This window comes from Onychomys torridus, chromosome X, assembly GCF_903995425.1.
Source record: "Onychomys torridus chromosome X, mOncTor1.1, whole genome shotgun sequence".
NCBI lineage: Eukaryota > Metazoa > Chordata > Mammalia > Rodentia > Cricetidae > Onychomys > Onychomys torridus.
This window is the reverse complement of record NC_050466.1, coordinates 35,127,832-35,142,760: the sequence shown is the minus strand read 5'-3', so window position 1 is coordinate 35,142,760 and position 14,929 is coordinate 35,127,832. Positions and strand designations below refer to the sequence as shown.

General features: G+C 41.8%; 1 protein-coding gene across 1 annotated transcript; it reads left to right on the top strand.

Moving 5' to 3' along the window:
* The first annotated feature begins 543 nt into the window (after window positions 1–543).
* LOC118574458 lies at window positions 544–14,325 on the top strand. Its single transcript, XM_036175374.1, has 10 exons — window positions 544–691; window positions 2,046–2,207; window positions 3,775–3,936; window positions 5,557–5,718; window positions 7,336–7,497; window positions 9,113–9,274; window positions 10,842–11,000; window positions 12,901–13,248; window positions 13,603–13,696; window positions 14,072–14,325. Exons 1-10 carry the CDS (start codon window positions 547–549, stop codon window positions 14,169–14,171), a joined length of 1,656 nt encoding a protein of 551 aa, XP_036031267.1. The 5' UTR covers window positions 544–546; the 3' UTR covers window positions 14,172–14,325.
* Window positions 14,326–14,929: the final 604 nt, after the last annotated feature.

Genomic DNA, 14,929 nt, shown 5'->3' with positions numbered 1-14,929 from the left:
GGTTTCTGTCTGGCTCTGACTCCCCAGGATCTCTATTTCAATTGTCTTTTTTTCCATTTGCTTCATGAATTCACTTCTTTCTTCAGTTCCTTAATTGCTTCTTTAAGCTTAGGGAGAATTTCTCAAACTGTACCATTGAATTCCTTGTCATTTCAAACATTTGGGTATTTTCAGAATTGTCCACATTTGCTTTTTTACAGTTCTCTGATATCTTTGATTTCCTGACTCTTCTTACTATGGAGGAAACTTCTTACCCCATCATATCCCAGAAGCTTTTTGTGTCCTGTTTTCAATGTTGTGGTGGCTAGAGTTTGTGAAATATTATTTTTCTTGTCGTTTTCTTTCTTTCTTTCTGCCTCTCTTTTTAGGCAGGGTGCCTCTACATAGCCCTGGCTGTCCTGGAACTATCTCACTATGTATCAGGCTGTCCTGGAACTCACAAAGGTCCACTTGCTTCTGCTGAGCTCCGGGACTAAAGCTGTGCACCACCAAGCCCAGGAAATATTATCTTTTCATTGCTGTTTTCTAGTGGAAGAGCCTGAGGAAATGGAGCATGGCACAATGCTTAAACAAAAAGTTAGCCCTGTTGGAGAAGAAGCCATGGGTCCATCACCAAAGAAAAGGTACACTGAGGAAGAGGACACGGTGTCACATAAATCCCTTGAAGCTTCTGTCAAGGTGAAGGAAGAAGGTAAATATGTCATTGTTGGGTGGACAGATATGAGCAGTTTTACACATTGAAGGAAACGTGAAATGATGAAGTGGTGTGGTTGCTGCAGGGAGAGCTAGTTCAAATAATCAGACAAGCTCCAAGAGGAAGCAGATGCTTTTCCCACCAGGCCTTGTTAATCCTTCACCTACCCTATCCTTTCCTCCATATTCTTTTTTTTTTTAAAGATTTATTTATTTATTTATTTTGTATACAATATTTGCACGTGTCCTTGCAGGCCAGAAGAGGGCACCAGATCTCATTACAGGTGATTGTGAGTCACCATGTGGGTGCTGGGATTTGAACTGAGGACCTCTGGAAGAACAGCCAGTGGTCTGAGCCACTGAGCCATCTTGCTGGCCCATTTTTTTTTTAAAGTTGCTTTTTTAAAAAATATTTGTATTTATTATGTATACATTATTCTTCCTGCATGTGTCCCTTCAGGCCTGAAGAGGGCATCAGTTCTCATTACAGGTGGTTGTGAGCCACCATGTGGGTGATGGGAATTGAACTCAGGACCTCTGGAAGATCAGTCAGTGCTCTTAACAGCTGAGCCATCTCTCCAGCCCTCCTCCATATTCTAATGTCCTGTGTGTCCCTGACTTTTGTGTCATTAACACCACAGCAGCTATTGTGGACTTCACTGGTGTGCATGATACTGACATTCACTTCTCAGAAGCTTCTGATGTAGACAGCCACCCATTTATACTGACAACTTTCTCGGGTGTTTTTGTTTTTGTTTTTGCTTTTTTATTTTATTTTATTTTATTTTATTTTATTTTGATGCATTATCCTTTGCATTTCCAAGGTTTCTGTCTGGCTCTGACTCCCCAGGATCCCTATTTCAATTGTCTTTTTTTCCATCGGCTTCATGAATTCACTGCTTTCTTCAGTTCCTTAATTGCTTCTTTAAGCTTAGGGAGAATTTCTCAAAGTGTACCATTGAATTCCTTGTCATTTCAAACATTTGGGTATTTTCAGAATTGTCCACATTTGCTTTTTCACAGTTCTCTGATATCTTTGATTTCCTGACTCTTCTTACTATGGAGGAAACTAATTACCCCATCATATCCCAGAAGCTTTTTGTGTCCTGTTTTCAATGTTGTAGTGGCTAGAGTTTGTTAAATATTATTTTTCTTGTCGTTTTCTTTCTTTCTTTCTGCCTCTCTTTTTAGGCAGGGTACCTCTACATAGCCCTGGCTGTCCTGGAACTATCTCACTATGTATCAGGCTGTCCTGGAACTCACAAAGTTCCACCTGCTTCTGCTGAGCTCCGGGACTAAAGCTGTGCACCACCAAGCCCAGGAAATATTATCTTTTCATTGCTGTTTTCTAGTGGAAGACCCTGAGGAAATGGAGCATGGCACCATGCTTAAACAAAAAGTTAGCCCTGTTGGAGAAGAAGCCATGGGTCCATCACCAAAGAAAGAGTACACTGAGGACGAGGACAAGGTGTCACATAAATCCCTTGGAGATTCTGTCAAGGTGAAGGAAGAAGGTAAATATGTCGTTGTTGGGTGGACAGATATGAGCAGTTTTACACATTGAAGGAAACGTGAAATGATGAAGTGGTGTGGATGCTGCAGGGAGAGCTAGTTCAAAAAGCTCCTTGAAGCTAGCGCACACAAGCTCCAAGAGGAAGCAGATGCTTTTCTCTTCTTCTTGGAAGGCCTTACTTCTCCTTCACCTACCCTCTCCTTTCCTCCACACTCTTTTTTTTTAAAATATTTATTTATTTATTTATCACGTATACAAAATTTGCATGTGTCCTCTCAGGACATAAAAGGGCACCAGATCTCATTACAGGTGATTGTGAGTCACCATGTGGGTGCTGGGAATTCATCTCAGGACCTCTGGAAGAACAGCCAGTGCTCTTAACCGCTGAGCCATCTCTCCAGCCCATTTTTTAAGGTTTATTTTGTAAGATTTTTATTCATTTATTATGTATACAATATTCTGCCTGCATGTGTCCCTGCAGGCTCGTAGAGGGCACAAGATCTCATTATAGGTGGTTGTGAGCCACCATGTGGTTGCTGGGAATTGAAGTTAGGACCTCTGGAAGAGCAGGCAGCGCTCTTAAGCACTGAACCATCTTACCAGCCCATTTTTAAAAGCTTTTTTAAAAAAGATTTTTGTTTATTTATTGTGTATACAGTGTTATGTCTGCATGTGTCCCTGCAGGCCAGAAGAGGGCACCAGATCTCATTACAGGGGGTTGTGAGCCACCCTGTGGTGACTGGGAATTGAACTCAGGACCTCTGGAAGATCAGTCAGTGCTCTTAACAGCTGAGCCATCTCTCCAGCCCTCCTCCATATACTAATGTCCTGTGTGTCCCTTACTTTTGTGTCATTAACAGCATAGAAGCTGTTGTGGACTTCACTGGTGTGCATGATACTGACATTCACTTCTCAGAAGCTTCTGATGTAGACAGCCACCCATTTATACTGACAACTTTCTCAGGTGTTTTTGTTTTTGTTTTTGCTTTTTTATTTTATTTTATTTTATTTTTTGATGCATCATTCTTTGCATTTCCAAGGTTTCTGACTGGCTCTGACTCCCCAGGATCTCTATTTCAATTGTCTTTTTTTCCATCTGCTTCATGAATTCACTGCTTTCTTCAGTTCCTTAATTGCTTCTTTAAGATTAGGGAGAATTTCTCAAACTGTATCATTGAATTCCTTGTCATTTCAAACATTTGGGTATTTTCAGAATTGTCCACATTTGCTTTTTCACAGTTCTCTGATATCTTTGATTTCCTGACTCTTCTTACTATGGAGGAAACTTCTTACCCCATCATATCCCAGAAGCTTTTTGTGTCCTGTTTTCAATGTTGTGGTGGCTAGAGTTTGTTAAATATTATTTTTCTTGTCTTTTTCTTTCTTTCTTTCTGCCTCTCTTTTTAGGCAGGGTACCTCTACATAGCCCTGGCTGTCCTGGAACTATCTCTCTATGTATCAGGCTGTCCTGGAACTCACAAAGGTCCACCTGCTTCTGCTGAGCTCCAGGACTAAAGCTGTGCACCACCAAGCCCAGGAAATATTATCTTTTCATTGCTGTTTTCTAGTGGAAGACCCTGATGAAATGGAGCATGGCACCATGCTTAAACAAAAAGTTAGCCCTGTTGGAGAAGAAGCCATGGGTCCATCACCAAAGAAAGAGTACACTGAGGACGAAGACACGGTGTCACATAAATCCCTTGGAGCTTCTGTCAAGGTGAAGGAAGAAGGTAAATATGTCATTGTTGGGTGGACAGATATGAGCAGTTTTACACATTGAAGGAAATGTGAAATGATGAAATGTTGGGGATGCTGCAGGGAGAGCTAGTTCAAAAAGCTCCTTGAAGCTAGCGCAGACAAGCTCCAAGAGGAAGCAGATGCTTTTCCCACCAGGCCCTGTTAATCCTTCACCTACCCTCTCCTTTCCTCCATATTCTTTTTTTAAGATTTATTTATTTATTATGTATACAGTACTCTATCTGTATGTGTCCTTGCAGGCCAGAAGAGGGCACCAGATCTCATTACAGGTGATTGTGAGTCACCATGTGGGTGCTGGGAATTGAACTCAGGACCTCTGGAAGAACAGCCAGTGGTCTTAGCCACTGAGCCATCTCTCTGACCCATTTTTTTTAAAGTTGTTTTTTTTTTTTAAATATTTGTATTTATTATGTATACATTATTCTTCCTGCATGTGTCCCTTCAGGCCTGAAGAGGGCACCAGTTCTCATTACAGGTGGTAGTGAGCCACCATGTGGGTACTGGGAATTGAACTCAGGACCTATGGAAGAGCAGCCAGTGCTCTTAACTGCTGAGCCATCTCTCCAGCCCACTTTTTTTTTTAAGGTTGCCTTTTAAAAAAAAAATTTATTGTTTATTATGTATACATTATTCTGCCTGCATGTGTCACTGCAGGCCAGAAGAGGGCACCAGATCTCATTACAGGGGTTGTGAGCCACCCTGTGGTGACTGGGAATTGAACTCAGGACCTCTGGAAGATCAGTCAGTGCTCTTAACAGCTGAGTCATCTCTCCAGCCCTCCTCCATGTTCTAATGTCTTGTGGGACCCTGACTTTTGTGTCATTAACACCACAGAAACTGTTATGGACTTCATTGGTCTCCGATGATACTGACATTCACTTCTCAGAAGCTTCTGATATAGACAGCCACTCCTTTATTACTGACAACTTTATGGGATGTTTTTGTTTTTGTTTATTCTTCTCTTCGGTTTTTTTTTTGTTTTTTTGTTTTGTTTTGTTTTGGTTTTGGTTTTTTTTTTTTTTTTTTTTTTGGTTTTATGATGCATCATCCTTTTCATTTCCAAGGTTTCTGTCTGGTTCTGACTCCCCAGGATCCCTATTTCAATTGTCTTTTTTTCCATTTGCTTCATGAATTCACTTCTTTCTTCGGTTCCTTAATTGCTTCTTTAAGCTTAGGGAGAATTTCTCAAACTGTACCAATGAATTCCTTGTCATTTCAAACATTTGGGTATTTTCAGAATTGTCCACATTTGCTTTTTCACAGTTCTCTGATATCTTTGATTTCCTGACTCTTCTTACTATGGAGGAAACTTCTTACCCCATCATATCCCAGAAGCTTTTTGTGTCCTGTTTTCAATGTTGTGGTGGCTAGAGTTTGTTAAATATTATTTTTCTTGTCTTTTTCTTTCTTTCTTTCTGCCTCTCGTTTTAGGCAGGGTACCTCTACATAGCCCTGGCTGTCCTGGAACTATCTCGCTATGTATCAGGCTGTCCTGGAACTCACAAAGTTCCACCTGCTTCTGCTGAGCTCCAGGACTAAAGCTGTGCACCACCAAGCCCAGGAAATATTATCTTTTCATTGCTGTTTTCTAGTGGAAGACCCTGAGGAAATGGAGCATGGCACCATGCTTAAACAAAAAGTTAGCCCTGTTGGAGAAGAAGCCATGGGTCTATCACCAAAGAAAGAGTACACTGAGGACGAGGACACGGTGTCACATAAATCCCTTGGAGCTTCTGTCAAGGTGAAGGAAGAAGGTAAATATGTCATTGTTGGGTGGACAGATATGAGCAGTTTTACACATTGAAGGAAACGTGAAATGATGAAGTGGTGTGGATGCTGCAGGGAGAGCTAGTTCAAAAAGCTCCTTGAAGCTAGCGCAGACAAGCTCCAAGAGGAAGCAGATGCTTTTCTCTTCTTCTTGGAAGGCCTTACTTCTCCTTCACCTACCCTCTCCTTTCCTTCACACTCTTTTTTTTTAAAATATTTATTTATTTATTTATCATGTATACAAAATTTGCATGTGTCCTCTCAGGACATAGAAGGGCACCAGATCTCATTACAGGTGATTGTGAGTCACCATGTGGGTGCTGGGAATTCATCTCAGGACCTCTGGAAGAACAGCCAGTGCTCTTAACCGCTGAGCCATCTCTCCAGCCCATTTTTTAAGGTTTATTTTGTAAGATTTTTATTCATTTATTATGTATACAATATTCTGCCTGCATGTGTCCCTGCAGGCTCGTAGAGGGCACAAGATATCATTATAGGTGGTTGTGAGCCAGCATGTGGTTGCTGGGAATTGAAGTTAGGACCTCTGGAAGAGCAGGCAGTGCTCTTAACTGCTGAACCATCTTACCAGCCCATTTTTTAAAACTTTTTTTTAAAAAGATTTTTTTAAATTTATTGTGTATACAGTGTTATGTCTGCATGTGTCCCTGCAGGCTAGAAGAGAGCACCAGAACACATTACAGGGGTTGTGAGCCACCCTGTGGTGACTGGGAATTGAACTCAGGACCTCTGGAAGATCAGTCAGTGCTCTTAACCGCTGAGCCATCTCTCCAGCCCTCCTCCATGTTCTAATGTCTTGTGGGACCCTGACTTTTGTGTCATTAACAGCATAGAAGCTGTTGTGGACTTCACTGGTGTGCATGATACTGACATTTACTTCTCAGAAGCTTCTGATGTAGACAGCCACTCCTTTATTACTGACAACTTTATGGGATGTTTTTGTTTTTGTTTATTCTTCTCTTCGGTTTTTTTGTTTTTTTTGTTTGTTTGTTTTGTTTTGTTTTTGGTTTTGTTTTTTTTTTTTGGTTTTATGATGCATCATCCTTTGCATTTCCAATGTTTCTGTCTGGCTCTGACTCCCCAGGATCCCTATTTCAATTGTCTTTTTTTCCATCGGCTTCATGAATTCACTTCTTTCTTCGGTTCCTTAATTGCTTCTTTAAGCTTAGGGAGAATTTCTCAAACTGTACCATTGAATTCCTTGTCATTTCAAACATTTGGGTATTTTCAGAATTGTCCACATTTGCTTTTTCACAGTTCTCTGATATCTTTGATTTCCTGACTCTTCTTACTATGGAGGAAACTTCTTACCCCATCATATCCCAGAAGCTTTTTGTGTCCTGTTTTCAATGTTGTAGTGGCTAGAGTTTGTTAAATATTATTTTTCTTGTCGTTTTCTTTCTTTCTTTCTGCCTCTCTTTTTAGGCAGGGTACCTCTACATAGCCCTGGCTGTCCTGGAACTATCTCACTATGTATCAGGCTGTCCTGGAACTCACAAAGTTCCACCTGCTTCTGCTGAGCTCCGGGACTAAAGCTGTGCACCACCAAGCCCAGGAAATATTATCTTTTCATTGCTGTTTTGCAGTGGAAGACCCTGAGGAAATGGAGCATGGCACCATGCTTAAACAAAAAGTTAGCCCTGTTGGAGAAGAAGCCATGGGTCCATCACCAAAGAAAGAGTACACTGAGGACGAGGACAAGGTGTCACATAAATCCCTTGGAGCTTCTGTCAAGGTGAAGGAAGAAGGTAAATATGTCATTGTTGGGTGGACAGATATGAGCAGTTTTACACATTGAAGGAAACGTGAAATGATGAAGTGGTGTGGATGCTGCAGGAAGAGCTAGTTCAAAAAGCTCCTTGAAGCTAGCGCAGACAAGCTCCAAGAGGAAGCAGATGCTTTTCTCTTCTTCTTGGAAGGCCTTACTTCTCCTTCACCTACCCTCTCCTTTCCTCCACACTCTTTTTTTTTTTTAATATTTATTTATTTATTTATCATGTATACAAAATTTGCATGTGTCCTCTCAGGACATAAAAGGGCACCAGATCTCATTACAGGTGATTGTGAGTCACCATGTGGGTGCTGGGAATTCATCTCAGGACCTCTGGAAGAGCAGGCAGTGCTCTTAACGTCTGAGCTATCTCTCCAGCCCATTTTTTAAGGTTTATTTTGTAAGATTTTTATTCATTTATTATGTATACAATATTCTGCCTGCATGTGTCCCTCCAGGCTCATAGAGGGCACAAGATCTCATTATAGGTGGTTGTGAGCCAGCATGTGGTTGCTGGGAATTGAAGTTAGGACCTCTGGAAGAGCAGGCAGTGCTCTTAACTGCTGAACCATCTTACCAGCCCATTTTTTAAAACTTTTTTTTAAAAAGATTTTTTTAAATTTATTGTGTATACAGTGTTATGTCTGCATGTGTCCCTGCAGGCTAGAAGAGAGCACCAGAACACATTACAGGGGTTGTGAGCCACCCTGTGGTGACTGGGAATTGAACTCAGGACCTCTGGAAGATCAGTCAGTGCTCTTAACTGCTGAGCCATCTCTCCAGCCCTCCTCCATGTTCTAATGTCTTGTGGGACCCTGACTTTTGTGTCATTAACAGCATAGAAGCTGTTGTGGACTTCACTGGTGTGCATGATACTGACATTTACTTCTCAGAAGCTTCTGATATAGACAGCCACTCCTTTATTACTGACAACTTTATGGGATGTTTTTGTTTTTGTTTATTCTTCTGTTCGGTTTTTTTGTTTTTTTTGTTTGTTTGTTTTGTTTTGTTTTTGGTTTTGTTTTTTTTTTGGTTTTATGGTGCATCATCCTTTGCATTTCCAAGGTTTCTGTCTGGCTCTGACTCCCCAGGATCCCTATTTCAATTGTCTTTTTTTCCACGGCTTCATGAATTCACTGCTTTCTTCAGTTCCTTAATTGCTTCTTTAAGCTTAGGGAGAATTTCTCAAAGTGTACCATTGAATTCCTTGTCATTTCAAACATTTGGGTATTTTCAGAATTGTCCACATTTGCTTTTTCACAGTTCTCTGATATCTTTGATTTCCTGACTCTTCTTACTATGGAGGAAACTTCTTACCCCATCATATCCCAGAAGCTTTTTGTGTCCTGTTTTCAATGTTGTAGTGGCTAGAGTTTGTTAAATATTATTTTTCTTGTCGTTTTCTTTCTTTCTTTCTGCCTCTCTTTTTAGGCAGGGTACCTCTACATAGCCCTGGCTGTCCTGGAACTATCTCACTATGTATCAGGCTGTCCTGGAACTCACAAAGTTCCACCTGCTTCTGCTGAGCTCCGGGACTAAAGCTGTGCACCACCAAGCCCAGGAAATATTATCTTTTCATTGCTGTTTTCTAGTGGAAGACCCTGAGGAAATGGAGCATGGCACCATGCTTAAACAAAAAGTTAGCCCTGTTGGAGAAGAAGCCATGGGTCCATCACCAAAGAAAGAGTACACTGAGGACGAGGACAAGGTGTCACATAAATCCCTTGGAGCTTCTGTCAAGGTGAAGGAAGAAGGTAAATATGTCGTTGTTGGGTGGACAGATATGAGCAGTTTTACACATTGAAGGAAACGTGAAATGATGAAGTGGTGTGGATGCTGCAGGGAGAGCTAGTTCAAAAAGCTCCTTGAAGCTAGCGCACACAAGCTCCAAGAGGAAGCAGATGCTTTTCTCTTCTTCTTGGAAGGCCTTACTTCTCCTTCACCTACCCTCTCCTTTCCTCCACACACTTTTTTTAAAAAATATTTATTTATTTATTTATCATGTATACAAAATTTGCATGTGTCCTCTCAGGACATAAAAGGGCACCAGATCTCATTACAGGTGATTGTGAGTCACCATGTGGGTGCTGGGAATTCAACTCAGGACCTCTGGAAGAGCAGGCAGTGCTCTTAACCTCTGAGCCATCTCTCCAGCCCATTTTTTAAGGTTTATTTTGTAAGATTTTTATTCATTTATTATGTATACAATATTCTGCCTGCATGTGTCCCTGCAGGCTCGTAGAGGGCACAAGATCTCATTATAGGTGGTTGTGAGCCACCATGTGGTTGCTGGGAATTGAAGTTAGGACCTCTGGAAGAGCAGGCAGCGCTCTTAAGCACTGAACCATCTTACCAGCCTATTTTTTAAAGCTTTTTTAAAAAAGATTTTTATTTATTTATTGTGTATACAGTGTTATGTCTGCATGTGTCCCTGCAGGCCAGAAGAGGGCACCAGATCTCATTATAGGGGGTTGTGAGCCACCCTGTGGTGACTGGGAATTGAACTCAGGACCTCTGGAAGATCAGTCAGTGCTCTTAACAGCTGAGCCATCTCTCCAGCCCTCCTCCATATACTAATGTCCTGTGTGTCCCTTACTTTTGTGTCATTAACAGCATAGAAGCTGTTGTGGACTTCACTGGTGTGCATGATACTGACATTCACTTCTCAGAAGCTTCTGATGTAGACAGCCACCCATTTATACTGACAAGTTTCTCGGGTGTTTTTGTTTTTGTTTTTGCTTTTTTATTTTATTTTATTTTATTTTTTGATGCATCATCCTTTGCATTTCCAAGGTTTCTGTCTGGCTCTGACTCCCCAGGATCTCTATTTCAATTGTCTTTTTTTCCATCTGCTTCATGAATTCACTGCTTTCTTCAGTTCCTTAATTGCTTCTTTAAGCTTAGGGAGAATTTCTCAAAGTGTACCATTGAATTCCTTGTCATTTCAAACATTTGGGTATTTTCAGAATTGTCCACATTTGCTTTTTCACAGTTCTCTGATATCTTTGATTTCCTGACTCTTCTTACTATGGAGGAAACTTCTTACCCCATCATATCCCAGAAGCTTTTTGTGTCCTGTTTTCAATGTTGTGGTGGCTAGAGTTTGTTAAATATTATTTTTCTTGTCTTTTTCTTTCTTTCTTTCTGCCTCTCTTTTTAGGCAGGGTACCTCTACATAGCCCTGGCTGTCCTGGAACTATCTCGCTATGTATCAGGCTGTCCTGGAACTCACAAAGGTCCACCTGCTTCTGCTGAGCTCCAGGACTAAAGCTGTGCACCACCAAGCCCAGGAAATATTATCTTTTCATTGCTGTTTTCTAGTGGAAGACCCTGATGAAATGGAGCATGGCACCATGCTTAAACAAAAAGTTAGCCCTTTTGGAGAAGCCATGGGTCCATCACCAAAGAAAGAGTACACTGAGGACGAGGACAAGGTGTCACATAAATCCCTTGGAGCTTCTGTCAAGGTGAAGGAAGAAGGTAAATATGTCATTGTTGGGTGGACAGATATGAGCAGTTTTACACATTGAAGGAAACGTGAAATGATGAAGTGGTGTGGATGCTGCAGGCAGAGCTAGTTCAAAAAGCTCCTTGAAGCTAGCGCAGACAAGCTCCAAGAGGAAGCAGATGCTTTTCCCACCAGGCCTTGTTAATCCTTCACCTACCCTGTATTTCCTCCATATTCTAATGCAGTGTGGTTCCCTGCCTTTTGTGTCATTAACACCACAGCAGCTGTTGTTGACTTCATTGTTCTGCAATGATACTGACATTCTCTTCTCTGAAGCTTCTTATGTTGACAGTCACCACTTTATTACTGAGAAGTCTCTGGGTTTTTTTGTTTGTTTGTTTTTTGTTTTTTGTTTTTGTTTTTTGGTTTGGTTTGGTTTGGTTTTTCTTGACAGGGTTTCTCTGTGTAGTTTTGGTGCCTGTCCTGGATTTTGCTCTGTAGACCAGGCTGGCCTTAAACTTACCACGATCCACCTGTCTCTACCCCCCAATCGCTGGGATTAAATGCGTGTGCCATCATTGCCCTGCTGGGGTTTCTTATTTTATTTTAATGCTTGTGGGTCTTTTGCCTGCATGTGTATGTTTGCTCTATTTGTCTACCTGTTGCCCACAACAGACAGAAGTGGGCATGAGATCCCCTGGGATTGGAGCTGCAGATGGTTGTGCGTGGCCATTTGTGTACTGGGACTCAAACCTGCATCCTTTGCAAGGGTTGCTGTTATTCTTAACTCCTGAGCCATCTCCTCAGCCTCAACCTCCTGGGATATCTGTTCCCATAATCTGTTTCAGCTTTCTTCTTATTGGTGGATTCTTGTCTCTGGTTTCCTCCCCTTTATTTTCTTCTCTTGCTTAATCATGTAATAGTTCCTAATTTAGGCCATTTAAGTCTTTCATTCTAGTCCACACTGTCAGGATAAATTCCCACAGAATAGATAGGTGTTTTCTGCTCAGTCTCCATTCCATCTGTACCCACTTCCTAACAACATCTCTCAACCCTGCAGGATATTACTAGGTAAATAGAGTAGGACACATCCATGCTGAAACAAAAATCCTGTGTTCCCAAGCATGCAAGATACAACCTGATACTTGTCCATGGTCCATCAAACTCTGCATCGCCAATTCCCACCATTCCACAATTATCTGGGTCCCAGTAATCACCTTACTACACAATGCCCACATCCCCTTCCCTGGCTACCCTCTGTTTCCTCCTCTGATTTGCTCAGAGGACCCCTCCCCTGGAAAGCACCAACCTGGTAACCCCGTGAACGCCCTCTGCTGCTTTCTCTCACAGGTCTGTTGGCTTCTTCCCCAGCATCTGAATGTGTGGTTCCTCTTCGAAGACTCCACAACACTATAAACTCCATAGGAGCAGGGGAGGTTCCCGTCTTCCATGTTCAATGAGGATGCCTAGCACTTGGCAGGTGCTGGACATAACAGAACATGAGTAAATGACACAGAAGTGTCAGAGGAAGAGGGAAAATAATTCAGCCTGGCACAAAAAATGAAAGATGAGAAGTCACCTATAGATGCAGATTTTTAGTGAAAGTGTGCAACTAACATTTTGACATCTGTGACATCTTTAGCTTTTCAACTTGTAGGATATATCAGTGTGACTCTAAACTATAAGTACCAGGGATCTATGCTGTTTCTTCATTGTCCTTTCCAAGTAGTTTGTTCACATGTTCATGGATCCACAAGTTCCAAGTTGGTGTTCTTCTATACTGTTTCCTGGGCTCAGTTTGCCATGGTTGAGATTTTTCTCTGGTGTACTCTCCTCCTCTAAAATAATTTTAGACCCTAAGAAGCATAGAGGTGACTATGTGGAGTCATAGAGTTCCCCCTTCACAGCTCGGTTTGCTGCTTTGCTTTCCAGATGCTACTGACAACCAGGGAGCCCAGGTGGGGATGGCAGAGGGTGATTCCAAGTCACCTACAGTCCATCTGCAAAAATTTGATGGAAAACAGCTGAAGTCTGAGGCAGAAGATGCCGTGCTCCCCAGTCCACAAGGTTCTCTGCCTGGTGACGCTCTTCAGGGCAAAGAGGATGATAAGGTCTCAGCTGCAGGGCAAAGTCTCAGCCTTGACCACTCTGCAAGCACTGCTAATGCATCAGCAGCACGTTCACTGTCAGCTAGCTGCTTCGTGGTCCCACTGAGCACAGATGATGCTAATCATGAAATAAAATATGCCCTGATGGCAGAAATCCGACGCTATGGACGACGTAAGTACTTGAAGAATGGCTAGTAACAGACAAGGGAGATGTCTCCAGTTGTGTGATTAGAATAACCTGAAACTGCCTCAGGAGAGGGAGCCTTTGCCACAACCGAGGTTTTCTCTATAATTGAGTACAGTAGCTCTTTGACTAAAATAGCTCAGTGGACTCCATCTTTCATTTGTAATGTTGCTTGGTTATGTCTCATAGGAATTGTATTAGTGACTATGCTTAGGCATTTAGAACACATACCCACCATTTAACATTCTTGACCAGAAAGCATATGACTGAGGCACACACAGATTCACCAGTTCTATCTCTTCATTTCTGAGAAATACTGAAATACTCTTATATTCTCTTCAGATTATGGAAGGATTTTTGAGCTGCTTGAAGAAGTGCAGGGACCCCTGGAAGTCCAGATACAGTTTGTTAAGTTCGCCATCAAGGAAGCAGCAAGGTGAGTGCCCAGAGGAACTGCCCATCTTCAAGCTACAGTGGTTGGGTGCAGGGTGAAGAACAGCGCCTACTTTGAGTTTCTCAGTCCCTGGTCCCCACTTTATAGTTAAGGCTGATGACATAGACATTTAGGTTGATGTCACTTGTGTTCGACACATCCTTCCAGGCCTACTCAGCCCCCCTTTGTCACAGTAGTCTTGAGCTGGGCAAGGATCCTCAGTAGACACCCTTCATATTGGCTAGAGCACCTGGTGCCTGGGATGCACTGACTATTCCCACAGATGGTGAGCCCCTGCTTTGGGTCACACAGAACTTCCTACTGCACAGGTTCTTTGGGTATATATATTTTTTACATGATGTGTATGTTTATTTTCAGGTTTAAAAGATACCACTTAATAAGTTATCTCGACGAGATGCTGGACAAATTAATGTCAGAAAGCACTATCAGGAGCAATGATCTAAACCTAAGTGCATGATCCTGTTATTACTGTGGTCAGCAAGATAAAAGAGATAGTTTAGTGTGTTCCAGAAAGTACTAGGAGGATGCTGAAGTCTCCTTGCGTATGTTAGCTAAGATAATGACTTCTGAGAAAACTGTCTTAAACTACTCTTAATAAAGATGGGCTTTCTCTCTGTGCCTTTTATTTGAAAGCATAACTTCTTGCTGGTTTGTTGATTTTTTTCTCTCTCCTCTGCTGGTTGATGTTATTGATGTTATTGTCTCATCAGGTAAATATCATGATGAGTCTGTATTCTGAAGCAGGTCACCAGTGTCATCTCTGGTATTTAGAACTGTTGTCTTTCCCAAGTATTGCTTTGGTTTTTTTAAATTTGTTTTTGTTTTTCTGGTTGTTGTTTTGTTGTTTGGATTTCTGAGACAAGGTCTCACTGTATAACTCTGACTGTCCCAGGACCCAGTATGTAGAACTCACAGAGATCTGCCTGCCTCTGCCTCCTGAGTACTGGGTTTAAAAGTGTGTGGTATCCCAACCATCTCATATTACCATTGTCCAGAGATAGCCCCTTAACAGGTCCTGGCACTTGATTTAATGAGCTATCTCTAAGCCTTTTTACTTAACCATCTGGGCTGAGCCATTTCATGTCCTGTGTGAATTGAGCTGCTGGAAATGTCCATCACCTCTAATGACAAAGCACAAGAGTACTAAGAAGGACGCCACACCTTTCACACCATCCTCCTTTTAGCCCTTGTAATGCATTCAATTATCATGTAATA

Excerpts from the sequence above, each read along its gene's own strand:
- LOC118574458 (XM_036175374.1), top strand. The coding sequence starts at position 547 with ATGGAGCATGGCACAATGCTTAAACAAAAAGTTAGCCCTGTTGGAGAA. Across the intron at positions 692-2,045 it reads TGTCAAGGTGAAGGAAGAAG|TGGAAGACCCTGAGGAAATG; the intron begins GTAAATATGTCA and ends GCTGTTTTCTAG. Across the intron at positions 2,208-3,774 it reads TGTCAAGGTGAAGGAAGAAG|TGGAAGACCCTGATGAAATG; the intron begins GTAAATATGTCG and ends GCTGTTTTCTAG.